The 26,336-nt window shown below is 42.5% G+C and overlaps 1 protein-coding gene across 1 annotated transcript; it reads left to right on the top strand.

The window, feature by feature from the left end:
- The first annotated feature begins 577 nt into the window (after positions 1-577).
- wnk2 (WNK lysine deficient protein kinase 2) lies at positions 578-24,631 on the top strand. The gene is made up of 27 exons (XM_040115583.1): positions 578-1,252; positions 5,199-5,371; positions 6,415-6,635; positions 7,669-7,826; positions 8,531-8,619; positions 8,855-9,074; positions 10,059-10,311; positions 10,641-10,948; positions 12,461-12,583; positions 13,240-13,272; positions 15,467-15,516; positions 15,619-15,781; positions 15,873-15,989; positions 16,082-16,252; positions 16,449-16,491; positions 16,612-16,773; positions 16,962-17,833; positions 18,493-18,550; positions 18,676-18,740; positions 18,873-19,117; positions 19,202-19,462; positions 19,572-19,804; positions 19,898-20,128; positions 20,304-20,402; positions 21,251-21,295; positions 21,484-21,806; positions 22,782-24,631. The coding sequence occupies exons 1-27, from the start codon at positions 578-580 to the stop codon at positions 23,049-23,051; spliced, it is 5,661 nt and encodes a 1,886-aa protein (XP_039971517.1). The 3' UTR covers positions 23,052-24,631.
- Positions 24,632-26,336: the final 1,705 nt, after the last annotated feature.

The raw sequence follows: 26,336 nt of genomic DNA, 5'->3' as shown, positions 1-26,336 counted from the left end.
GTTTTCATCCGAAACACCTGCTATTTCTTTGCATCGACAGGAGCCCGGGTCGATGAGCGTTTCCAGGGAATGACAGCTGACTTGACCGTCCCGTGATGTGTCTTTGGAGGGATTAATGCGCGGCAGAGCCTAAACATCCCGGCCTGTCCGCTGTAGGCCACTGATCTGTCTGCGGAACAAATCACATGTTTTTTTTTTTTTTTTTTTTTGGTATACGCTGGAGAGTTGCAGCTTATGCAATGTGGAGGAAAGTGCTTTCGTGAGCTCATAGCCTAGGCTGAACTGGCAGTGACTTCGGGCTTAACGCGAGTAGCCCCGCGTCGTACTGCAGCAAGGTGGACCGGGGCGTGAGGTGGCGAGGAGTAACGCACGCATCCTCCGAGCCGGACAGTTTGTCGGGATGTTCCGTGTGCTAAACAAATCCACGGCGTCGGGCCATAGACCCTGAGCTGGCGAACTGCGTCACTGCATGCGAGGGCTGCAGGTAGGCAGCAAACTCTCCCACGGCCGGGAGAGGAGCATGCTCATCATCCTCCCCGCACAATGACGCCGGCAAGTGTTTAACAATTTACCGGGGATGGATTCGGCGGACGATTCGAGCAAAGATCCGCCACTGGGATCCACATATTCCTCGGCACCCAATCTAGACTCGGACATTAATGCAAATGCCTCTAGGCCTATTTATGAGAATGGGACAGACCACAGTGTCAGTATACAAAACGCAGCCCTGCGGGGAGCGAGTGACCCCAGCGCATACCCCTCCACAGACTACCGGGGACTCGTCCGCCAGAGGTTCATCCGACGGAGTTTGTGGGTGTCAGACTCCGAGGAGCAGCCGGTGGACACGCCGGAGTGTGTCAACAGCAGCCCGGTACTCAACATTGACCTGCGGACCATTGTTGATCGGAGTCGGACGCGGGCTCTTCAAGGAAGCCGCCTGGGTCTCCAGGAGACGTCCAGCACGGAGAGCCAGGTGGGGCTGTCGGAGAGCGCCACCGAGACCGTCAGCGCCGATGAGGAGAAGGGAAACAGGAGCGAAGCCGAGCCCAAGGCTGAGGTTGTGCCCTCGGATGTCACAGGTAAAGCAGGGAGCGACGAGAACGAAGAGGAGCCCGGGATGAAGGCTGTGTCCACCTCACCCGGGGGACGCTTCCTCAAGTTCGATATTGAGCTGGGGAGAGGGTCCTTCAAGACGGTCTATAAAGGTCTTGACACGGACACCTGGGTCGAAGTAGCGTGGTGTGAACTCCAGGTGGGTTCAGTATCGATCGGCTAATAACATCCTGTTATTATAGGAAACTACAGCATTGTTTGTAGTTGGCTTGTTTAAAAGACACATGCGGTAAAAGGTGGTAAAAGGAGTAGTCTGGGGTACTGGTTTAGATCCGGTCCAGGGTACAACCAGGGGACTCTGTCGAGGTGTTATGGGTCCCCAGCAAACACAGGACCAGTTCATTTAAACTCGAACTTCATTCATTTGAAGTTGAAACAGTGAGAAAATAATACTGATATGTCAATTCCCAATCTGATCCTATCTAACAAACTCTCAGGGCCAGGGTCTATGGATTATTGTAAGGGTATTCTGTGGATCTGTTGCCTCTGGTCCTCCCCCTCATAGGCTCAGCCATGTGTCATTCAGAGTTATTCTCAGATAAGGTGTGAGAAACATCTCTGCTTTCGGGAAAAATGAAGTAACCAGCGAGCGGCTTCGGGCATGTGTTTTATGTACTTTCTCATTGATGATCGAATTTTTATCAAAAAAAATAGTTCTGCTCTGTGTTTTCACAACCTCATGTTGCCAACGTGCTGTGGTGTAGGCACCAAGATGAGTCATCCCATTCTGTTTCCCATCATGTTTTTGTTAATGAGCCATCATTGAAACATCTGTCCTCACTGGGGAATTGAGGGAAAGAACTGTTTAGAGTATTGTTACATTGCAGACTGAAGAGGAGGAGAACGTTTATCACTCATGTAGCTTTTTACTTTTTGTCAGTGCTCACATTGCTCCCGCTTTCCCGCTCATAGTTCTTATCTTAAGCGTTGTCACCATGTAGTTCTGTGTCATCCAGATTTACAGTTGACATGATTGTTTCTAAACCTATTGAAAAATGCTCAGGAAAGATGATGAGGTGTTCAGAGGTATAAAAGGTGCTAAACTTAGCAAGGTCTAATATACAGCAAACATATAGCAGTGCCAGCTTGCTGTATCACTAATCTGTGTATGTGGTAATGTAATGGTCAATTTAGACATTATCCATGTGATATACAGATTAGCCTGGAGGCAGACCTATAGACAGTGGTTGGCCTGTCAGGGCTCAAAATGTGCTAAGCTTTTTCAGTAGGTCCAGAGCATTAGAAAACACTAATTAAAGTATTATACTGCTGTAAGAACGACTACCTTTATACAGCATTCTCCAGTAAAACTGCAGCACAGTCACCTGTTTTTTTTTTAAACAGAATACATTGTGGACACATGCACAGATTAGATTTCAGCAAAACCAGTCTCTCTGTCCTTTTTTAAAGTTTCTGATATGTGAGGAAAATATTTAAATTTCCTTGGTAATTGGTTGTAGCAGCCAGTGTTTTAACATATCATTTACATCTGTGCTATAACTTTATTGCTTTGTCCAAAGAATTTATAAAATACGTTTTTTTCTTATGAATTTCTGGAAAGACATGTTCATTGTACTGCCTTAAGTATATAAACAACCTATTAAGTCCAAAACAGTGTTTTTCGAGCAGTATGCTACATTTTTCCATCAAATCATTTTAGCAAACTTTGATAAGCTGCTTGTTGTATTGTTAGTCACTGCACTGGCTGGTACTTGTATTTTGGGGTTTAGACGTTTTGTAGGGGCCAAAAACTTCAATCAGGCTGGCTCAGGCTGAGTCAGCACCTCAGCATCATTTTAAGAACCTTTAATATACATTAAATTATCACAATAAGAATAACGTTTGTGAGGCACAGCCCTGCAGCATGATTTAATGGATTTGGTATGTCAGCCCCCGGTTGATTGTGCAAAGGCTAATGTAAAGTAAGGGTCCTGGTGACATCCCAGGTTCAAGCCTTGGTTCTCTACTTTGGTAACTTGTATTGAATAAGCGTACACAGTGTTGCTCGTACTGGAATAATATATTAAAATTCATTTTTCAAGCCTTCATGGGGATTTAAAGGGAAGTGAGCCTTTTTTTCAGTTTTTCTTGTCATCTGTCAAGAGACAAACCAACCACTGGTGGTATTTTCAAACACTCTTACATTATTAAGACGAATTTACATTTTTTGAATGTCGATCAGGAAATCCATGTGTCATGCATAATTATCCCTGTAGCAAATGTATGCACAGTATGTGTGTGTATTTGCATTTGTGTGGCGTCTGAGCAGGTTCTTAGGGGAGATCGGGTGATGATACAACCATGCTGTCCCCGGAGGTGAGGCCTTGCCCTTCAGAGCTTCTGTGCTTGTGTGGCTCGCCCACAAAGAGCTGCTGTAATTCATATACTGTGTGTGTGTTTGGTGGTAAAACTAAGAATGAGACAGCAGAAACCTGGATGCCCCTAAAAAGATTAATAAATATGATTTGCAAAGGAGCTGGTGCCTGGTGTTGAGCAGGCCAGATAGCTACACTTGTTACTTATTTATCCATTAAATTATGATCAAGCATCTGCTGAGGAAGTTGTGTACCCGAAATTAGAAAATTATGCCACATGATTTAGTAAAATGCCAAAACACTTTACCACTTTGAGATCTGTGTCTCACTGTTGTACATTATTATTTGTCTTGTTTGATGGCTTAGTAATGAATACTAAACATGGAGTCATACCCCTGTGGTATTACCCCACAGATGTGTCTGGAGAGTGTATCCTGCTGATGCAGCCCTCTGCACCAAGACAGGGAGAGAGGAGAGAGGGGGAGGGTGGGTTCAGTTAAGGACAGTATGCAAGAAGTGTAGTCTTGGATACACAGCAAATCAAGAGTTCTATTTTTATATTAATTGCAGAGCTATGTCCTCACCCAAGACAATCCACAATCCATTAGATACAAATAGATTTTTTTTACCCAGTTTTATTGTGCAAAATTAAGTTTCAGTAAAACAGATTCAGTGTTATAAGTGCCACACCCTGCTTAGATCTCATCTCTGCATAGCATCTTCAATAATCTTTTTTTAAAATGCCTAGAAAAGAGAGGACGGAGAGATGAGACAAAGTCTAAAACATTCATTCTCGCTAAGAATCAGCATTATGAAGATAGCTAAAGCAGGAGGAGTATCCTTAACAATGCTGCACATAATCTAAGACGCATTAGGTTGCACACTGCATTGGCCGCTACGGGCTGTGAATGAAATCTGATTCCCCAGCATCAGTCAGTAATCAATGTCAAAGATTTACAGTAGGTTATTGTGCATTCAAGACATTTAGAACAACTAAATGCACCCTTTGTTCCCATTAAAATGTGTCTATGAAAGACAGTAGGATAGAAAATCTGGAGGTCATGTAGCATTTGTTATGGCTAAAGCCATGCTGACTCGAGAGAAACAGAAATGTAGAGGATGTTCCCTGTCAGCTGTTTTACAATTTATAAAACAATTCAGGGAAGGCAAGAGTCAAATATTTATCCAGCATACACAGATTCGCTCAGGCTTGTACACCCAAAGATATAAGATTTAAACTTTGAATAATTGTAGACAGTAGACATAGTCATCAGTTAGAGGTTTTCTTGATGTTTTGGGCTTTGTGATGGAAAAGTATTTATTTCCAGTTTGCCGCTATTAACAGATTAAATAAGGCTTTTACTTATCAGTCTTCTGAAAACATTGTCAGGGTTCTACTCATAGGTTTGAGGTGCTTTAGTGTTGTGTGTTTTATACACAGTGGTGATAAGAGTAGTAAATTGTTCAGACCCCCATGTTTATCCACTGAAAATACCAAGGTTGTGTTCACTCTAAACGTTAGCCACAGGCAATTCTGACAGAGCCCCGCTCTGGAGCTGAAAAGGAGGTTGGAAAGGAATTGTATCTCTTCAATTACCACTTTATATGACAAAAACACGGAAAATGTAGATGATTAACCCCTCCATCCTCCTCCACCAACCCTCAGACTTGTTACATTTGGACACATTGACTACTGCTGTAGCTTGTTCTCTGATAAGGCTCCAGAATACTTGTTTTTAAAAATTTATTGTCTTTCTACATTTGCCCCAGGAACGGAAACTTTCCAAAGCTGAGAGACAGAGGTTCAAAGAGGAAGCAGAGATGTTAAAGGCTCTCCAGCATCCCAACATTGTGCGATTTTATGACTTCTGGGAATCACCGGTGAAAGGGAAGAAGTGTATTGTTCTGGTGACAGAGCTAATGACCTCAGGGACACTAAAAACGTAAGTGTCAATATGAAAAAACACAAGGAAAAAAATTTCTATAACTAGCTTTATTGCTATGTATAAGATATCTTGGTACACTCCTCATCTTAGCTTACTGTATGTCCTTTTCAACTTTATACTTTATATAACTGTAAATCACTGATCATGAGACGCAAATATTCATCTCTTATTGCTGCTTCTATTAGTCAGTTTAAAACAACCTTACAGTAATGACCATTAGGCTGTCTACATCATGTGTATCAAGTTTCATAGCAACTGAATGACACTGTTAGAGGTAAAATAATGCCAGACCGTGTGGAGACTGAAACTCCAACATATTATTCATGTTTTAAAAAATGAATAGTTGTGATTTTAGCATTGTTTTTCTCACTGAAAATAAAAAATAAAAAATAATTAATTAACAAAGCAGATTAATTCAACATACAGTATGTTCAACACAATGGGAAAATGTTTTCAGGCAGTCCACATGAGGAGATTAATTTGAGAATAGAATAGTCATCAGAGATTCATATTAAATGTGTTTGCAGCTGATGCTTAATGAAAGCAATAACAATTAGCAAAGGATAAACCACCCATCCATCAACTATACCGCTTATCCCTGATTGGGTGAGAGGCGGGGTACACCCTGGAGAGGTCGCCGGGCTATCACAGGGCTGAAACATAGAGACAAAAAATTGCATTCACACCTACGGGCAATTTAAAGTCACCAATCAATCTAACCTGCATGTCTTTGGACTGTGCGAGGAAGCCAGAGTACCCGGAGGAAATCAACACAGACACGGGGAGAATATGCAACGCTACACAGAAAGGCGCCAGCCAAAACAGGGTTCGAACGCAGCACCTTATTGTTGTGAGGTTACAGTGTTAACCACTGCACCACCATGCCAACAACATGCAACACAGTATCTAGCTGGGGACAGAGCTTGATACGTCACTTTGCCAATTAACATTAAATTAATTCAATGTGTTTAGGAAATGCTTTTACCTGGTGTCAACTAGAACATCTCTGTCATGGTAATGGTACTTTTATTTTCTCACAGGTATCTGAAGCGCTTTAAGGTGATGAAGCCTAAAGTTCTTAGGAGCTGGTGCAGGCAGATTCTCAAAGGCCTCCACTTCCTTCACACAAGGACTCCTCCAATCATCCATAGAGACCTCAAGTGCGACAACATCTTCATCACTGGTCCTACAGGCTCTGTCAAAATAGGAGACCTGGGCCTGGCAACACTGAAGAGGGCGTCCTTTGCTAAAAGTGTTATTGGTTAGTCATCAGCAAATTGCAAGACACCATTTTATTGAATTGTGACTAACAGAATAATTATTTAAAGCCTGCAATAACCTTTTTTGGGACACTTGGGGGCAGCGGAAACAAGCTGTAAACAAAAGAACATCATCTTCTAAGTTGCCAAGGCAAAACTTGCTGCATAATTACTAAGACAGCAGATAAAGAGCAACATCAGCATTCATCTGGTGTCGTGATTTTGGTAGCCTGATGAATGTAACTCCAATATTCTCTCTCCTTTTAACTCTGTTTTGGTCTCCACCAACTCCTGAGGGAGATATCCGACTCTTAAGCTCACCAGTCAGTTGCTAACTTTGTCTGTTTGCCAACTGGTGCTGGACAGGTAGTGTACAGTGAGTTTTTAGAGATTTTTCAATGAAAAGAGCTGCCGGCTGCAACCAAAAACAATGCTGACGAGAGAGGGGAGAGTACCAAAAACAGTGCATTGTTTGCCGTAAAAAACCAAAGCAGAGACCCAAAAGACACAATAAAGCTCTGTAGATCTGACGAGAACTGCAGAGCTGGATGATAAGTCTATATGTTACTTTTTTAAATGTTACAGACAAGGATAACTAGATCCTTCCCAGTGCACAACCTTGGTAACTGTCTTTTTTAATAGGAAATAAGTTTACCTTGGGAGAGCCAGTAGCTATATTAGGCTATATTTTTACACAGTGTTTAATCTCATCAAAATGAGCATAGTATCTTCTTTAAGCCCATATTAGTACGGTCAAAGTTTTCGCAAATAGCTCAATGCTAAAGAATAAAAAAAAAAAAATTTTTGTGAATGAGTAATCTCATATTATTGTGTTCAAGTTGCACAGAACATCCAACATTTGCATTTTTTTCCTTTCCAGCTAATTCTGTTGTCTGTCATTTGAGCAGTAAGAAAGTTATTGGAATCACCATTTAGCAGGCGGGCTGAATTTCAGTCCTTGACACTGGTATTGATCCCAGTGACATAGGATGAAACACTGCATGTGTGTTCATAATTTTTTCATTGTCTCTCCAGGCACTCCTGAGTTTATGGCCCCAGAGATGTATGAGGAGCACTATGATGAGTCTGTGGATGTGTATGCCTTTGGGATGTGTATGCTGGAGATGGCCACTTCAGAATACCCCTACTCTGAGTGTCAAAATGCCGCACAGATCTACCGCAAAGTCACCAGTGTGAGTCTGATTTCCACTATCAAGTTATCATTTATTTTTTTAATTGACTCATTAACAATGCAATCTTTAAAATGTTTAAACTGATGACACGTTCCCACCACACTTAATAAAAATAAAAGTAAGTCTAATCTCTCTAGTTTGCAGCCAAAACACAACCAGTTTTCAGTTTATGGTGGATGAAATCGACAACAAAAACAAATATTCACATTTTTTGGATCTATAAAGCGATGCTATGTACCTTTTGCTGAACAGTAACCACTGTGGCTACAAAGTGATAGTCATGGAATAATGCTAAATGCTAAACTGATGTTAAACTGATGTTCAGCATCTATCTACAATGCTAAGTGCTAGCTAGAATGCTAAATGTAACAGTAGCACAAGTGGAGAAGAGTCATAAAGTCAGCGAACTAGCTCTGAAATGTGCATTGTAATGCAATATTTACCTCAAGTTTGCTAACATTAGGTAACATTAGCCAGCAAACCTACTGGTCATGCCAGAGAAAGTAAGGCTTTAGCAGGGAAATCAGTGAGTGTATTGTACTGAGGAATGGCACGTTTCTTTTCAAAGAATTCAACTTTTTTATAGGAGAAAGGATGTGTTATTTCTTCTTTCAAAAGTTGAATTGTGCTAACATGCGAAGTACTGTTGTTTTGAGTGTGTTAGTTGGTACATTGAGACATGTTAATGCTGGTTTGTTTTGCAGGGGGTGAAACCTGCTAGCTACGGTAAAGTCAGTGACCCTGAAATCAAAGAAATAATCGGGGAGTGTATCTGTCACAGATGGGAAGAAAGGTATGTGGACCAGGACCTTTGACATTGTGGGGCTTGTGACGTATTTTATATGTAGGTAGGGGTTGATTTTTATCTTAACACCGTGTTGTTTTGTTTCTGTTCCTGCAGTGTGACATAAATGCCAGCATTTGACTCTGACACAGTTGATGTTTCTCCGTGTTGTGCAGCATTAGACTTTACCGTCACTGTGATCTTTAGTGCAGGTCAGTAGCTGGTGTATGTGTATTTCCTGCAGGTACTCAATCAAGGACCTCCTGAATCATGCCTTCTTTGCAGAGGATACAGGCGTGAGGGTGGAGCTCAATGAAGAAGATGATGGAAAGAAATCATCTATTGCTCTAAAACTGTGGGTCGAGGATCCTAAAAAGCTGAAAGGAAAATACAAGGACACTGGTGCCATTGAGTTTACCTTTGACTTGGTGAACGAGGTCCCAGAGGTTGTTGCCCAAGAAATGGTAAGCAAATATTTTGAGTTACAGAAAAAATAACTATATGTTGAATATAAACAGACAATAATTATAGAGTTTGACTTTCACTTTATTAGATGTTAACTTTATTATTATTATTATATTTTACTGATTGATTAGCAATTAAAAGGTCCGAAACCCGGCTAATCAGGTGTTCCAAGGAAAGGGTTGATCTCCTTTTCTTTAGACTGCTTTAATGTTTCTGCTCTCTGTTGACCTTGGCTTTTGTTGTACTGGCAGGTCCGGCTGGTTTCTTTTGTCGACTTGGCCATAGCCATGGAAAATTCTCATTTCTGATTGGCTGACAGGTGTCTATTAAAATCCTTCGACAATTCAAAAATAGTTGTAATTCAGTGCGTAAGGAATATTACCATAGCAACAATACTTCTGCTCTGTGCTATGTTACCAGTTAACACTCAAAACTGGGTTAAACTGGCTGCAAACAAACTAAAAAACTGGATTTGGATTTGAACACAGTTTCTATTTTTGCCTGCTATAAGTTGTAGTGGTAAAACTACAATAATACACACTGAGGGAGTGGAGGAAATGCAATGAGGTGCCATTGATATATCAGGACAATTTGTTGTGGATTATTACCTGTGTAGTGTCATTCCACTACGTACTGCTGGTTTTTGTATGTAGTCTAAGTGTCTTCTACTAATGTAGTCATCTTTACTTTCGAACACAATCTTGTACCCTTTTAATTAGGTTTAATATAACTGGGAGTTGGTCAATGGTCATTGGGAGTTGGTCAGTGGTCTGTAATGACGGGCTTGAGGCATGTACTGTGTTGATTGAAGCTGGAGTTGATCTTTGCTCTTCCATGCAAGCTTATGGAAATGCATGAAAAGGCGTTTTTGGTTTGGGGGAAGAATACAATGATATTTTTTGGATTATTACATAGGTTGTTGAATTCCAATCATGACATAGTTCGTTCTAATCTGCAGCGAGTACCTCACCTTTGTCCTGTAGGTTGAATCGGGTTTTTTCCTGGACTGCGACGTGAAGGTAGTTGGGAAGTCCATCCGAGACCGTGTGGCTCTCATCAAATGGAGGAGGGAGCGGACTGTCTCGCCAGGAAATGGCGAGGCGCAGCATAACCTGCTTCAGGTGCCCAGTACCGGTGTGCCACAGGGAGCCACATTAACTTTGACAGACTATGAAGACCAAGAGGTGGAGCAGCAGACCCTCATCTGCACTGTGCCAGCCACCACATCTACCACATGTGAGAACCTGAGCTGAAGCACACATGAACGTATCATATGGCATATAACTTCAGTGTCTGGTAATAAATCTAACTCACCCAGCCTTTAACAGGTAATGGCACTGACTATGACTTAAAATTGTTAAATTGGTATTTATAAATATAAGAGAGAAAGAGAAAAAAATGTGACTGCAGCGTCTGACTAACACCTATTAGTCAGCAAAGAGACATCATCAACCCACTTTTGAATATTAATGAGATGCTACTCCCCCTGTTCTTCCTCAACATCTGCCCTTCCTGCAGAGGGCATCGTGGTGAATCATAATGTTTTATTCACTCTGTTATTACAGCTGACAGTGGTTTGAGCTCTACCATGCAACTAGATGATCTAAACAATCAGCCAAATGGGCCCTACCAGTCGCTTCCAGAGCCCATTTCCACATCCCAGATGATGTACAGTCCTCCTGCACAGGCTGACACTCAGCTGCCCCAATGGCCCTACCAGCAGCCCACAGCACAGGTGTCACTTGAAAACTACAAACAAGCATCCACGCAGTTACACCAGGGAGTCTACCAGCAAACCACAGGTCAACTGCATCCCAAGGCCTATCAACAAACTGCAGCACAACTGCACCAGGGGTCTTATCAGTCTCAAACAGTGAGTAAAAGCATTTCTTATTTCTTTGGCAACTTTCTTAAATTTTCGTTTTGTTTTCTAAGTTGTTTTCTGAAATAATAACATTTTTATTTTCTTTTTTGCAATGTTACCTGATCAGCGTCACTACAGTGATCCCTTTGTATGCCATGACAGCCTGCTCATCACTGAGAGCACAGTGTGTTTTAGGTGTAGAAGTGCCCCCCTGGTTGAGATGTTACGTTGTAGGACACACTCTCTCACTAAGACAATGAGTCCGAGCCCCTGCCTATGTCCATCACAGGATCTGGCTTCAACAACTAGCACAGAGAGTTCAGTACATGCCACAGACAACCTATGCTCTAATTCTGCCCAGAATCCATCAGTATTATCCCCCCATCAACACTCTGATCATGACTCAGCAGGTCATTTTAATTCACCTCTCCTTCCTCTGAATTTACAACCTCCCTCAGAGCTCCATCTGAGCATCTCTCAAAACCCCCAGCCCACTGCCACTGCAAGGCTTCATGTCTCTCCTCCTGAGGGATAGGACAAAGGGAGGCGGATCTCTGGGACACACAAACATACGCTCTTTCTCCACATCCACCCAGTTTGCTCTAGCCTCTACGCCAGGCTCACCCACATCTCCTCATCTGTCAAGGTCTCCTCCAGTCATTCTACCTCCTCTTATGGCATCACCCTCTCCCCCATCGTCAAACAGTCAAATAACTCTGCTGACTTACCTTCATAGCTTTCCCCACCCTCACAAGTTGTGCTCCCAAAGAGTTTGTATGAAAGATCTCACTTTTCTCAACCACTGTCTCCATCACATCATCAGTTGCAGAACCAGTTCTCCCACCTTCTCTGAGAGAGTAATTAATCATTCAGTGCACAGCCACGGGGAAGTTGGGGGTACTACCTCCTCAGTATTTAAGCATATAGACAAAAGTCAGAGCCTAGAGGTTTCACTCTTCTGCAGCCCAATTCTGGACAGGAACCTGCGGTTATCGCCACATAACAGGCAGACTGGATCCACTGGTAGTTTAGAGAAGGAGAATTCATTTAGCCTAAATACTTCCAGAGCAGCAGCTTGCTGTATTTTTCATGAATCTGCCAGCTGCTTTGCTCCTGTGGCCTTTCCATCATACTAGCAAAATGCAACAGTCAGTCTCTGCTCCTGCTTAAACCACAATAAGGGTTAAGTTTCTGGATCAGTTTTAGATAAGGTCAGAACATAGCAGGAGAGTGTGGCAGCGAACAAAATAATGTGAACACGATGGGTGGCTGAAGATAGATTAATGCTGTAACTCCCCTTTTCCATTTCAGCTTTCCTTATTTAACCTTGCAAGCTGCAAACATCCCTCTACTTTCTTGCATATGACTACCCCTGCTTTGACACACTGAATATTTTAACCGTGTGCTTGATTAATTGTAGCAAATATACAAAAATGATTTTCTGTTGCATAGTGAGTCATATCATAGTATGTCTGAAAACAGGGTCCAATAAATGTCATCTCTCTTACGTGTTTCTGACAGACAGTTTCTGCTCCAGCCACGCCAACCCCTACTGTGCACCAGAGTAGACAGACAGCACAGAGCTTCCCAGCTGCAGCCTCCACTCTACAGACGCAGGTTTCTGCGCAACCCAGCAAGGAGCAGGTACTGCATGCATCTAACTGCGACAGGCCTTGGCAACAGCTGTAGTGAGAGACAAAAAGCAGAATTAGGAAGCAAAGTTTGGAAGTCGCCTATTGAAGCCCACCTGCCTGGCTAGGTCATATAAATATTTATTTATTGATTCATTCATTTATTTGGATCTCAATAAGCTGTTACTTATATAAAAGCTGCTCTTCCTCTGGCCCATATGGAAAAGTAGCCATAACAATTTCATGAAATTAGAATATATTAGAATATAAATGAGTTTGGATTGCTGGCTGATCTAAACAAAATAGCAGATTTTTGTTTCCAATGTGGGCTAGCTGTATGCTTACTTGCTACTCCATTAACGTTGTTCATTTGACATCCAAAATTATTAATTCTGTAGTGGGCATTCGGTGTCAACTGTTCAGTATTCTATGATAAACTATAATACGCAAATATACAGAAAATTGATGTGCATTTTAGTGGCACAAACCAACTCACCTGAAAAAACACTATTTTTAGGGCATCTATTTTTGAGGCAGGTAAAAAGTATACCTGAGTTCCCCTTTTCAATGCTTCATCATATGCTGTATATCTATATATGTGTGTGTGTGTATGTGAATGGCTTTTCATTTGGTTTGTGATTCCTTCCCATTTGTCTTTCCGTCCTGTAGTGCCATCACCAACCAGCTGCTGTCCTACCCCAGGTAGAGCCATCATCTTTTATAACTTACTGCAGGCTATGGTACATACACTGCAAACCACACAGAATAATCGAACTGTAAAGTCCACCTGCCCTGTAGCTCACTTTTATTAAAGTTGAGCTTTTAGACCAGAAAATCTTGTCAGTTTAATGGGGAATTAGTTCATATTTCCATCGCAAAAGTCATACTGTCCAGTCAAAGTGAAAATAAGTTATTTGATTTCCTTCTTTAGCTGTTATCTACTGACCAGCCTATATCTCAGCTGAGTTATCCTGACATATCTGCCAGTTTTTCACAGTCAGTCTCCAGTGCTCCTCCTCCACTCCTGCCCCTCCAGATCAGCACACAGGTGCGTTGTGGTAGTGCTAGAAACACAAGATAAAACTAACATAAAAACATAAAAAGATAGAGACGGAATTTGGAATAAACATACAAAGGTTAATATAGATTACAGGGTTAAGTAATTAATGAAGGGCCTGTGTGGATGTTATTTATACCGACTGGTTGTCTTTATTGTATATCCATTTTCCCTCTTTCTTTCCCAGTTTCCCTCACCATATCCTGTTGTTCAAACAGGGGGCCACAAGCTCCCTCCCTTCTCCTCAGCTCCTCTGCCATCTGCCTATAGCAGCAGTGGCCCTTCTATGTCTAGCACCTACTACTCACCTTCACCCCACCGACCCCCCCTTCCTCTGACCCCTCATGCTGCCTTGCCCTCTATACCTACTCTAGGCACCCCCCAGACCCCTCAGCATGTGCCCAGTGGGGCACTCCCAATCTCACTTCTTACCATTGCCATGTCCCCTGCAGTGCCCCAGCAGCAGGGCGGCCCTCCTACATCTCAGCCAAACCTTTGTAGTTTCCATACCACCCATCCCTTACCTCTCTCCCAGGTACGAACCACCCCATACCCTGCCCCCCAACCTGAGCAGGAACTGGCTGAGCAGCCTGTCCAGGTGAATATTTGACTCAGTTCTCACTGTAATGGCTGGTCATGGGAAATCTGTAATACTAAGGAGGCAATCTGTCTTAAGCGTTGGTGTAATGCATGCAGGGCATGCGTTTGGGGATTTAGCGGTGAACAATATTTGTACTGGCTGATCAACTATTCCCTAAATGTGCTATGTTTTCCAGGTACAGACGATTGCCCCGCAGGGGAATTTTGTAGATGTTCAGCTTTTGGCTCCAGTCCACCCTGTCTTGCCTGCTGTTCAGACTTCTCTCTGGGGAAGCGGGGTAGATGCAGAAACTACTGCAGCTGGCCTAGACTTAACTGTAGCTCCTACAGTTCCATCTCCAGTTGCAGCCCCAGCCCCAGTCTCAGGCTCAGCTACGGTACAAGTTGAAACCCAAGCTCGGGCAAAAACTCCAGCTCTGGTCCCAGCACAAAACCAACCAACAGTCCCAGTATCAGCCCAAGCTGCGGCCATGCCTCAAACTCCAGCTTCAACCCTTGTTTTAGCCCCAACTTCGGTCCCAATACAGGTTCCAATAGCAGTACCAGCTCCAGCCTCAACCACAGTTAAAGCACCAGTCTCTGCATCAGGTCCCACTTTTGAACCACCGAAAGTCTCATCTACAAGTGCAGACACATCTTCTGTCATTGGTAAAACCAAACACTCGGTCTCAGCCCAAATCCCTGTCACCCTGCCAGCCCAGGTTCAATCTGCAGCCCCCACTCCTGCTCCAGCTCCTGTCGCAGCTTCAGTCCCAGCTCCAGTTCTGCAGCCTGCTGGCATCCAAACAGCAGTCTCATTGCCTGAGTGTGCCAGCCTGGCCACAACTCAGCAAAAACTTGAAACGACATCTGCATCAGGCACCCTTCCACATGAGCCCTGTGTAGAGGTAGGGATAAAGCCCAAGTTTGCACAGTTTTGAGTGTGATACTGATCTATGCAAATTTGAAAGATTTACATTTTTCCTGGATGAAAATTGTCTCTGCATCAGCGACGTCTAATTATTACTCAGAAAACATGTTCAAACTGGCTGCCTTTATATTTACATTCAAATCAGTTTTATACCTCCATCTTGAAAGCAGCCTCTCCATCTGTGACCGCAATAAGCCTTTAAGGTCAAAAGCTAATAGCACACAATAACATTAATATTAGTGCTGTATAGTCTTGCAATGATCCGTTCTGTATGAAATAAAACCTTTACTGAGGTCTTGTTTTGCATTTGCCTATTTTTCTGTCTATAGGATGTGCTTCAGGACAAACCAGTATCTTTACCCAACTATGCTTATGACAGGTGTGTGTCTGTACAGATTCTGTCCTCTTTATAACGTAATGTGATGAAAATGTGTCACCAACCTAGAGTTGATTAAGTGTTTTCAACTTTTGTTTTTCATAGTCTCAACTCTGATGTGGCATCTGGTAAAGAAACAAGTGACGGCTATGACAGCTTGGCTAGTGGGGGGAAGGGGGACGGAAGACCCAGGAAACACCACCGCAAGTCTGCCCGTACACGTTCCCGGCAAGAAAGGATCAGCAAACCCAAACTTAATATGCTCAATGTGAGTTACGGTGTAATTTGTGACAACTGAATTTACAATTTCTCACAACCATAATGTGTATGGTTGTAAAGTATAAACTCTGCCCCCATAGGTTTGCAACACTGGTGATAAAATGGTCGAATGCCAACTGGAGACTCACAATCACAAAATGGTGACATTTAAATTTGATTTGGATGGAGATGCTCCAGAGGAAATTGCCACTTACATGGTTAGCTCAGCCTTTTACAGTTTATAGTTTTTGTCTTATCGATTGGTTATATTTGTGATATTGTTTACATTTTTAAAACTGTATGCCTACAGGTAGAGAATGGCTTTATCCTTCTGTTAGAGAAGGAAACTTTCATTGACCAGCTAAAAGACATTGTGGATAAAGCTGAGGACATGCTGAATGAAGACATAGAGGGTGAAAGGGCCTCCACCATGAGTTGTAGTCCTCAACAAGGCCAGATGTCTGAGGGGCCAGTGGGAGAGGTAAGAGGGGGGTAGATATACAGTAGATATGAATATAGTCTGTACAGATTCACTTCACATGCTCAAAAAAATGTTTAGACGTGGACAGAGACATATTCATGGACATAGATAAAGACAAATAAATACCATTTGCCATTAAACTGGAAAGTGGCAAGTAGCATATTCACTTAGCTTAAATCTATCTATCCCTCTGCAGAGTCAGCAGCCTGGAGCAACTCAGCACGTCTATCAGCAGAATGGTAAAATAATTTGTTCTCTCAAAAATGTAACCTTCTGCATGCCTAGTAAATCCTTTTTGCATTTGTCATATTCACTTGTAAGAGCGTGGGGTGGTAATCATCTGAAATCTTGGATTGCAGTTCTTCATACAGGAAAGAGATGGTTCATAATCTGCCCTGTCGAAGAGACAGCCACATCCAGCCAGGAGACCCCATCTGAAGGCACAACTACACAGTCACCTGGGAGTTCAACCACTAACCAGCCTGCTGACAGTGGCACTGCAAGGCCATCTGCATCCAGAGGTGACTGATTCTACAAAGGAATTTCAGCACAATATCTCACAACTTTGTGGAAAAATAGCACTATCTTGTGACAGCTGAATGAAATACATCCTTCAGCTCTCATGAACATTTGATGACTTTATAATAATATTTTTGAATCTTGTAATCTTTTATAAATTTGTCTTATTTCTATGTTTTTCCTCCTGCAGAGGAGGGGTCATCCTCCACAATGTCTGGTGGAAGTGGAGGCTTCTCCTATGATGTGTATGGATTCTGTAGTCCTCCAATAATGTCTAACACAGACCCACTTCTTTTGGCCACTCTGTCGCCTCCTGTGTCTGCTCCTCCAACCCTTCAGTCTGTATCATCACTGGAGACTGTGGGCAGCTCGATGCAGCCCAGTGTGCATCAGGCCCAGCCAGCAAGAGCTCAGACTTTGCCCCCGTCATCCCCACATACGTCGTTTCCAGTGGATGAGTCACAGGGTTCCCCCCGGGGCTCCATCTCCCCGATCCATGCCGCTCTGCAGATGCCTGACATTACATGTCCTGTTTCTGTGGCCGAGGAGGTGCCCTGCTGCCCTCTGGTCATGCCTTTATCTCTGGATGTGAGTGGTTCACAGGTTGGGTCTCCTCTCACCCCACTTCCACTCCAGGAGACAGGTTCAGCCAAAGAGCCACTGTCTGTCTCCTATGCGTCTGCAGCACGAAGCGAGCGACCACAGCAGCCTGTGGTGCTCCACCAGCCTTATTCCAGCGTGGGAGGGACCAAAGTGTCCTCACTACCCCAGAGCCCAGCGCCATCCCAGCAGGGTGCAGGGCCCGGCGAGCCAGATAGCGAAGGACGGCTGGGCCGTGGCGGCTTTGTGGACAGCACCATAAAAACACTGGACGAGAAACTAAGGAACTTGCTCTACCAGGAATATGCTCCCATGTATCCATCAGGCAGTGCAGCAGAGACACCAGGCTCCGGCACTGAGTACATCCAGTCTCCTCCTGGTCCAGACAGCGCCACAGGAGGGTCAGGAAACAGTACGCCAGGGCCGATGGGGGAGGGACGCTACAGGGCAGGAGAACAGCTGGTACGTACAGTAACATTAAAGACCCAATCAGTAAGTTGTTTAATAGTATAAATTACATGTGGAGTATTCCCACTATATGCAAAACAAAAATATTTTGACAGATGATTAAGTATTGTGTATTTCAAATTATCTTAAATATAATATTATTTATATTTAAATTGCTACTCGATTAAATTTTATTTAAATTATCAAAATATAGTCATCTTTTATTTTGTATTTACAGGCATTATTTGTGTGAACAAACCTTTTACAGCATTGAAAAATATTAATAACTTCATAAATTCAGTTGATGTCTAGATGTAGTCTATGCATTAATATAATAAATCAGTCAGTTTTGACTGATTTATATCACAGAACATTTTTTCCAAGAACATATTGAAAAATAAAATTTAAGTTTTCTCACATTTCTATCACCAATTTTTTTTTGTAGTACATGAAAAGCAGAATTAATTGGCATAATGACCATTCTGCAATATATTTTAAATCTTTTGGAATGATATACATACAGACATTAGATTGTTAGACATCATTGTCAACAATCCTCAACTTTTTAGGCAATATTAAGAAGTATATTATAGGACAGTGATTAATGATTGTATTTGTCTGTAGTTTTGTCATGTCTCTGATTTGTTCATCTCTCACCCTGTCACCTCTATTAGCCACAAATTCCAGAGAGAATGGATAGTTTGAGCACACTGAGTGACTCAGCCGTGTGTGGTATGTACATCTAATGCTAATCAATGTAACACAACTGGCATGATTAACTTCTAAATAAATTGACGTGTTACTGTTAGTTTATTACTGCAGTGGCACAGTATTCAGTGTTGTGGACATTTTTGCAGCATCCCTGTCAAGAAGACATGTTCCTCATTCTGCTTCCTGCTCTGGAACAAGAGGTCGATTTAAGGTACAAAAGGGAGATGTTCCTCACATTTAAGGGGAAAGTAGATCTGTATTTCAGATTAGTTCCGCTGCACTTGCTATTACAGAAGAATCATGACGCTGTATGAATACCCAGTTTGTTCTTTGCTTTTGGCAGATAATCTCTGTTCCTCCTGAAGTGGCCAACAGACGAGATGTGAAACAAAGGAGCTGGAGCAGTGCTGCCTCGCCGGCACACCCTGTAGGATACAGTGTGGACCATGTTCAGACTGAGGCAATGGTTGCCTCCACCACAATTGGCCGTTTCTCTGTGGTTAGCACTGAAGACGACATTACACAGAGAACACGTTGCAGCCGCTACTCTGCCCCACCTGATTTCTACCTTGATACACCTCCTTCCATAGCCAAGCGGTGCTCCCTGCCTCGTGCCCTGACCTCGACCTCTGTCCCTGTGGATGTCATGGTCCACGCTCGCTTCCTCTCCTCCGACTCGGGGGCTGAGAGCAGCCCAGCAAAGCTGGATCCAGCAACCCCATCTCAACATACTCGGACCGAGCGCAGAGGAAGTGACCTTATGAAGAGGGCAGTGGCCTTCCTCCGTCGTTCAGGGCGCAGCAGCAGCGTGCAGAGCTCTGACTCACCAAGTAGGCATGGAGGCGTGCACGGCTCAGCCTATGGCAGCAGTGATAATGACTCAGAGATGGAGGACTCAGACATGAAGAGGGAACTACAGAGACTCAGGGAGAAGTAAGCATAGCCAGTGGTTTACTTTCAGCCTAATTTAGTGTCTTTACTTGAAAACATTTTGTCATTTAGCTTGTAATTGACCAGTATATTCCTGCATCCATCCCCTCAGACATCTGAGAGAGATCTCTGAGCTGCAGGCCCATCAACGGGGAGAAGTTGAACTGCTATACCGCCGGCTTGGCAAAGTCCCTCCTCCTGGCCTGGGTCTCTCGCACATTGGACCAAATGCCACCCGTAGAAAAAGGTCCAGCAAGCACAAGCTGAAGCCTGGAAAACTTCTCAGCCCTCTGGTTCAACAATTTAGAAATGTCACAACCAAAACTAGTGACTCCAGCAGGTCCAGTGAGTATCTTTTCAGAATCTTCATTGTTAGAAGTTGAATATTTACGGTATGAGCAAGCAGTATACCATTCTGATGCTTGTGTGTGTTTTCAGGTGCTGCTACGGGTACAGGTGAGCCAACATTGAGTTTAAATGGCTCTCCAGCCAAAGGGTCTTTCCCCACTCACGGTAGGGCACGGTCCTGCACGAGCCACATTCCCAGCTCAACCTCAGAGCCTGTGCAGACTCAGCAGCCCTGTTCCCTCAAGGGCTCTTTGTCGTCTGATAATATTTACGCTGGACTACATAGAGACGGTACCGGCACACAAGCTCCACCTGGGCAAGGTGACCATCAGCAACACAGTCTTTCCACTAATACTAAACTGTAAACATCTAGATTCACCAGTGTATTAGTAACAAACACTTGTCTGGGGTTTTCTGTTTAATAAGGTTGGGTATTTCAGTATGTGCCCATCTTACCCTGGTGTATCTCTTCCTCTTTGATTATACCCCTCTACAGGCTGGTCTAATTACCCTCAACCATCTGAGAGAGTGACCTATAAATCCAGTAGCAAGCCAAGAGCTAGATTTCTCAGTGGGCCTGTGCCTTTGTCTATCTGTTTGTATCTCTTCTCTTCCTGCATAGCTTCACTTGTTTGTTTTCCTTTTTTTCTGTCTTAGCCAAACTATTCTGTAACACTGCTGGGTTCCTTTTGCTTTGCCTTTTTCTGATCAATTGCCTTTATCTTGTATTTTTGCTTGCACAGAAGGATATTGTTTATTCAAACCCCTAAAGAGTAAAGTTTGTTTTGATGAAGTAAACATTTTTGATTGATTAAATTTCTTTTAATTTTAAAGGTTATTTCAAAAACCTTTCCTAATGTGGATCATGAATGTACACAATTTTCTCCAAATAAAGATAGACCGAGAATTAGCCCAATATAGTACTTAATCAGTTGTATTCATTATTTCCTGTTTGTTGGGCCTGTTGCCTTGTTTCAGGTGTTTGAGGTTTGGATAATCAAGGTTCATTATAATAGTAATGGGCAATATCTCACATTTCAAGTGTCTTCAAGTGTCAGCTTATACATATATGTGACTTATCCACCCTGCATTACAAGGCAATGGACTTTTGCATGCCACATGCACCCCAAACTGCTATTCAACTTCTCATCTCTCATTTCTTTTTAACCAATCTTTTCTTTCTTATCTCTATCTCTCTAACAATCCAACTCTGCACTTCGATATGGTTCTCAACTGGGCCACCTGCATGATTTTCCTAATAAATGTACTGTCTTGTTTCAGGGGACTGATTGCTTTGTTTACCCATCTGTTAGTTTGTTTTTAGTTTGTTCCTTTGTTTTGTGGCAGTATCCAGCAGTTTTTTTTGCACTGCATCCTGTTTTTTATCATTATTACCGGCTAATGGGAATGATAATTTGTATAAGCTCTTTTTTTGTTTTACAGGGTCAACACTGAAGCGACTGTGTCTCGGCAAAGAGCGTGGCAGCAGTATGTAGAATGACAGTGTCTCGCTGAATTGAGTTATTCAAAATCATGTTAGTTCATATCAGTCTAATCAGCTCAATAAACATGGTGTAACGGTGTGTGTATATGTGTGTGTGTGTGTGTGTGTGTGTGTGTGTGTGTGTGTGTGTGTGTGTGTGTGTGTGTGTGTGTGTGTGTGTGTGTCCTCTCAGGGTCTGCAGCTGGATCAGGGGCTTCCAATCAATCACAGCAGCCGCCTACAGGTACCACACCTCCTACTCATCAGCCGATAATGGGACTGGCCCAAGCTCAGGCCAATAACAGCAACAACAAGACAGGCACATACACTGGCATATCCATGAGTGCCAATGAAAACAACCTGCATGAAGACTTGCAGCGGCTGATGGATGACTGGGCACAGGAGGTTCTTATTGTCACCCACAGGCCACGCACTAACTCTCTGAGCATCAGTGGGCAGCAGTTGTGGGATCAGGCTGTGCCGCGAACACATAGACAACTTGCTACTGCCTCAGATGTGAGTTTCATGCTTGTTATTTACCAATTTGTGCTCAAGGTACTGTGGAAATCTTGCATATACCCACAGTGTTTAGATACTGAGGTTTGAAGTGGAGAAGTGGCATTGGCTTGCAGAGCTTCCCAATCGGAACACAACAATAGGCGCTGACAAAAAGTACTGATTTGCCTAGAATTAGGCAAGATTTCAAACTAAAAAAAAATTTGGATTAATTAATACAACCCACAGCTAAATTTTTCAAAATGCCTTCAATTATTAGCAATCATGTACCTGTCAGATGACAGCAGACAGCAGAAATACAGTAATTTGCTAGCATTCCGTCATAAGTTGCATTCTCACTTGCTGATTTTAATTTACTTCCTAATACAAATTAGCACATAATGTTTAGTAATTGATGCCTGCACAGCACCACTGCAGTTTGTGTACCACTTACAGTCACGGTTTTTGCCATTATACCACGAGGAAATTAAATTTATACAGCACATTTCATTACAAGTAGTGTGCTATACAGTGACATACCTATTTAGTTAGTTAGTTAGTTTATTGACTTAAATATCACAATACAAACAGCAACAAGTAACACGTACATAAGAATGTAATTGATGAAATACAAGAAAATGCAACAATCACAAAAATGACTTCCTATCCAGAGACAGTGACGAACCCTATAGTACATCCATCCTACAGACATAAACCAAAAATGCAGATATACACGCGCACACACACACACACACACACACACACACACACACACACACACACACACACAAAGTAGGTAACCATAAGCTGGAGAAAACAGAAAAGTTTACAGTTAAGTTTATAATGTGCTACAGGTTGTCAGGCAGAATTTCCACACTACATACTCTACAGAGATTGTGTATTTACCTAAATAATTACAGTTATTTACTGCATCGAATAAATGCAGTTAATCATTGTTGGGAAGATGAATATCAGTCCATTATCTAACCCTTTTAGGTATCATCATGGACAGCCCCTGGTCCAGAGGCCTGCAGTCTGCGCCTGTCATGGTCTGACAGCCACGGGTCAACAATGATGAGAAGCCCCTCCGCAGGGCCCCATCCCAGCTATCAGCTACACTCTACTGCTCCGGTCAGAGCCTTGTCCTCCTTCCCTCTCCCTTCAGGAGTTCTTGCCTTTCCTGCTGTGCCCTCAGCCCAGGACGCCCACATCCCCGCTCCATCTCTGTCATATCAGTTGCCTGACCCCAAAGCCAGGACTCTCTAAAATGAGTAGCATTGTGTCTTCCAACTCTATTACCAAAAATAAATATCATTATAGTTCTAGTCAATCTTATGTGCATATACTGTATATATTTAACCAGCATGTCTGTAACCATATGTACATACTCTTCACTTTTCTTGAATTTTATGTTGTTTGTTTCATTTGCATCAACATACCTCATATCAATATTACAGTACATAATCCTTGAGTGCAGTATAATGGAAGTAGTAGTACATTTAAAGATGTATAGTTAGCCCTGTCAGGCTTAAAAGTGCAGAATTTGTCATTGCTTACATACCTTTCTCACTGAATGTACATAACGTACTGTTCATTCATTCTGTGTTTATATAAATAGTTCATGTTTGTGTTGCTCATATCACTCCTATATATAAGCTGCCATGTGTATATATGAATTTTTGTTAGTCTGTACATAGCTCCTGTGTTTGTACAGTTAACATTAGATAATCCATAGGTCGGTGCTGCAGCTATGTGTCTTAATGCAACACCTTATTAGCCACCATCATGCCGTCACTGTGAAGACTTGACATCCTGGTCACTAGGACCGGTTGCTGTACTCTGCTCTCTCAGTCCAAGGATAGGTTTCACTCTTCATTGATGAAATGCTTCCAGCACAAGCGCTTGAAATATCCTAAAGAGATTTGAATGAACTTGAACTTTATCTGCAGGTGAAAAAAAACACCTGTGAGAGTGCCTTGAATTGCAGTGTCAGTTTCCCGAAGAAAAACAGCAGAAACTAGGTATTCTATATATGCTTTCACCTTAAAAGGTAAATTATGTGATTTGAAAAATGAATGTGGAAAAAGACATAAAATATCACAGTTTGTTAAAAAAAAAAATTTGTCCAAAACTAAATTAGGTTATTTAATATCTGAACTGTAAGTTTTTCCTTGTTCACTGAAGTCATTTTCTTGTGGGATTGCTCTACCACCTGCACCTCAGCCTGCATGAATACACTGATATTCTGAATGTGCACAGGTTGATGTGGTGAGTTACAGGAGGATATTGTTAAGAGAAACTGGCATTGAAACCATACGACAAGGAGGGCTGAAGGACTCAACATATGAGTCAAAACCATAATCATCCCATACCTCTACTAATGCAGTCTGTAGCTTTATATATTGTTGCCTTTGTGGTTTTTAAGAGATTACTGTGTGGTTGGTTGTTGTTTGATAAATGCTGATGATATGACAATGTTAGAGGTACAGTCATGAAGAATGTGAATTATTGAGAAGCCACAACTGTTGGACCTGTTATTTGTATAATGCATAGGTTTTGTAAATTATGTTTATTAGATGCTGGCCTCACACAATCATCTGACTCATACAGCTAATTGTATTTAATATGGCTGGCTGAATTCAAAGATCTCCAACAAATATTACACTATCACCATTTCAGTTATTTCAATGGTACGGCCTCTAAAGAAAAAATCCTTTCACTACTTACTTCACTTGTATAACTTCTTTAATTCCCTCTGAAGAATAGTTAGTTCAATGCATCAGTGTTTTGATGTGTTCTGTAAAAACGAAGCAGTGGCAAAAATCTGTGTAGTCAAGAAGTAGGATGGTTATTGTGGCGGAAATTAGTGTATAATTTCCTGGTGAGAAATAAAAGTATTAGACTCAACTGGGTTTTAAGTAATTTATTCCATAAGAATGTAAATCAAACAAAGGATTAAACGAGGCAACAAATAGAGTCAGAGCAATACTATTCAGCTGAGTAGGGACAGAATTCTTTCACCAAAGCTGGTTCAAGAGTCTGAAAATTCCTCTGGAGTTGAGCAGATCTTTTATACATACAGTTTCGTATGAGCTGGCGGTCAGTAGCCCCGTAGGCATCGATCTGTTGTCCAAAAGAGGCAAACTTCATTCCTTCTAGCCCTTCACTGTGGGGCCATCTTTGACTAGCCAGTTCATTGGGGTCGTTCAGTTCATTCTAGATGAATAATGTCGGGCACGCAAAGTACAATGCTGACACAGCAAAACTCTTAATTAAGAGCTACTAAGTTAGTCAATTTCTATTCCATTTCCTCCCTTTTTGTCATTTTTGACAAATACAAGAACAAGCAAACAATATAAGCTGAACAGCTAAAATTTAGTATAAAAAGACCTTTTAGAGCAAGCATCAGTGATGTAAATTCACAGTGATTCAGAACATCACATATGGTTCGGATGAGGTGATTTCCAATATTAACCAACACATCATTGTCTTTTGCATAAATTGAGCAGTTACCCTTATTACATTGTACGGTGGGGCAGTGAAAAACAATGTTCCCGTCCTGCCATTCCCTTTTGGGTCTTTGTGTTTCATAGATGAGGAAAGGTATCATTACTAACGCGGTCAGTGACAGTAACATGCACATGCCTTTTCTCAGGCTCCAACCATGAAAGGGTGCCATGGATCGCAGTCTATCCATCGTTGGACAGAGAACGTCTCCTATGTCCCCACAACCGTCACACCTTTCTTGATTTTTATTGAAGCTTGGAGTGCAGGCAGAACCCAATCTACACTCCTCCCCTCGCACCGAGATGTTAGGTTCTGGTGATGTGATTGACTATTCACGGCCTTCAGCACAGCTGTCACTTGTTGGAGCTTGGCACGCTACTGGTGGAGGAAGATGCTATTTCACCCTTGCCTCTTAGTCGGAACCAGTGACAGGTTCTTCTTCACCTTCCGGATTTGGGATGTGTTTGCAGTGGCTGGCGTGGATCCAAATCGCCTTCCTAGCCACCTTTACTGTCGTCTTAGTGGTCAGGAGGATTTGGAAAGGGCCCGTATACTTTCTTTGCTTCCAGTGCTTCCTCCTGTGATCAGTCTCCTGGCTTCAGGTGATGCTGGACTGTAATAGCTGGTGATGGAAGTGCTGCTTTTTGTCAAAGTCGGTTTTACTTGTCTAAGGAAGGATGACCTTGTTGTGGAATTATAATTGCCCCAGAGGAGTTATTTGCTGCACAAATGAAACATTTTCTGCAAAAATACGCAGCAAAAGTTGAAAATTCTCTGGTATACCAATTTGCATTTATAGCGGTACACATCCCTGCTTTGCCCACGTGGTGTCTTCCATGAGATAACTTAGCATAAGCATGGAAGAGAGCACATGGCAAACAAGGCTTACTATCAGGACCTGTCCAAACACTGCTCTTAAAGGTAGCACCAGAGCATGTCCACAGGGAGCGAGATTGAAGTGTGGGAAGATCAGCATATGGACTGAGGTCAGTTGGCATAGAGAGCAGTTGAGTGAGAGGGAAGAAGGAGCCAGATGATGCTGCA

The sequence above is a fragment of the Xiphias gladius genome, chromosome 21, assembly GCF_016859285.1.
Source record: "Xiphias gladius isolate SHS-SW01 ecotype Sanya breed wild chromosome 21, ASM1685928v1, whole genome shotgun sequence".
NCBI lineage: Eukaryota > Metazoa > Chordata > Actinopteri > Istiophoriformes > Xiphiidae > Xiphias > Xiphias gladius.
Note: the sequence above shows the minus strand (reverse complement) of the source record. Positions and strands in the feature narration are given on the sequence as shown.

What these genes read in the sequence shown, in the direction of transcription:
- wnk2 (XM_040115583.1), top strand. Translation starts at nt 578, where the DNA reads ATGGATTCGGCGGACGATTCGAGCAAAGATCCGCCACTGGGATCCACA. An exon ending in CCCAACTATGCTTATGACAG is followed by an intron (nt 15,517 to 15,618) that starts GTGTGTGTCTGT and finishes TGTTTTTCATAG; the next exon opens with TCTCAACTCTGATGTGGCAT. An exon ending in GCACGTCTATCAGCAGAATG is followed by an intron (nt 16,492 to 16,611) that starts GTAAAATAATTT and finishes CTTGGATTGCAG; the next exon opens with TTCTTCATACAGGAAAGAGA.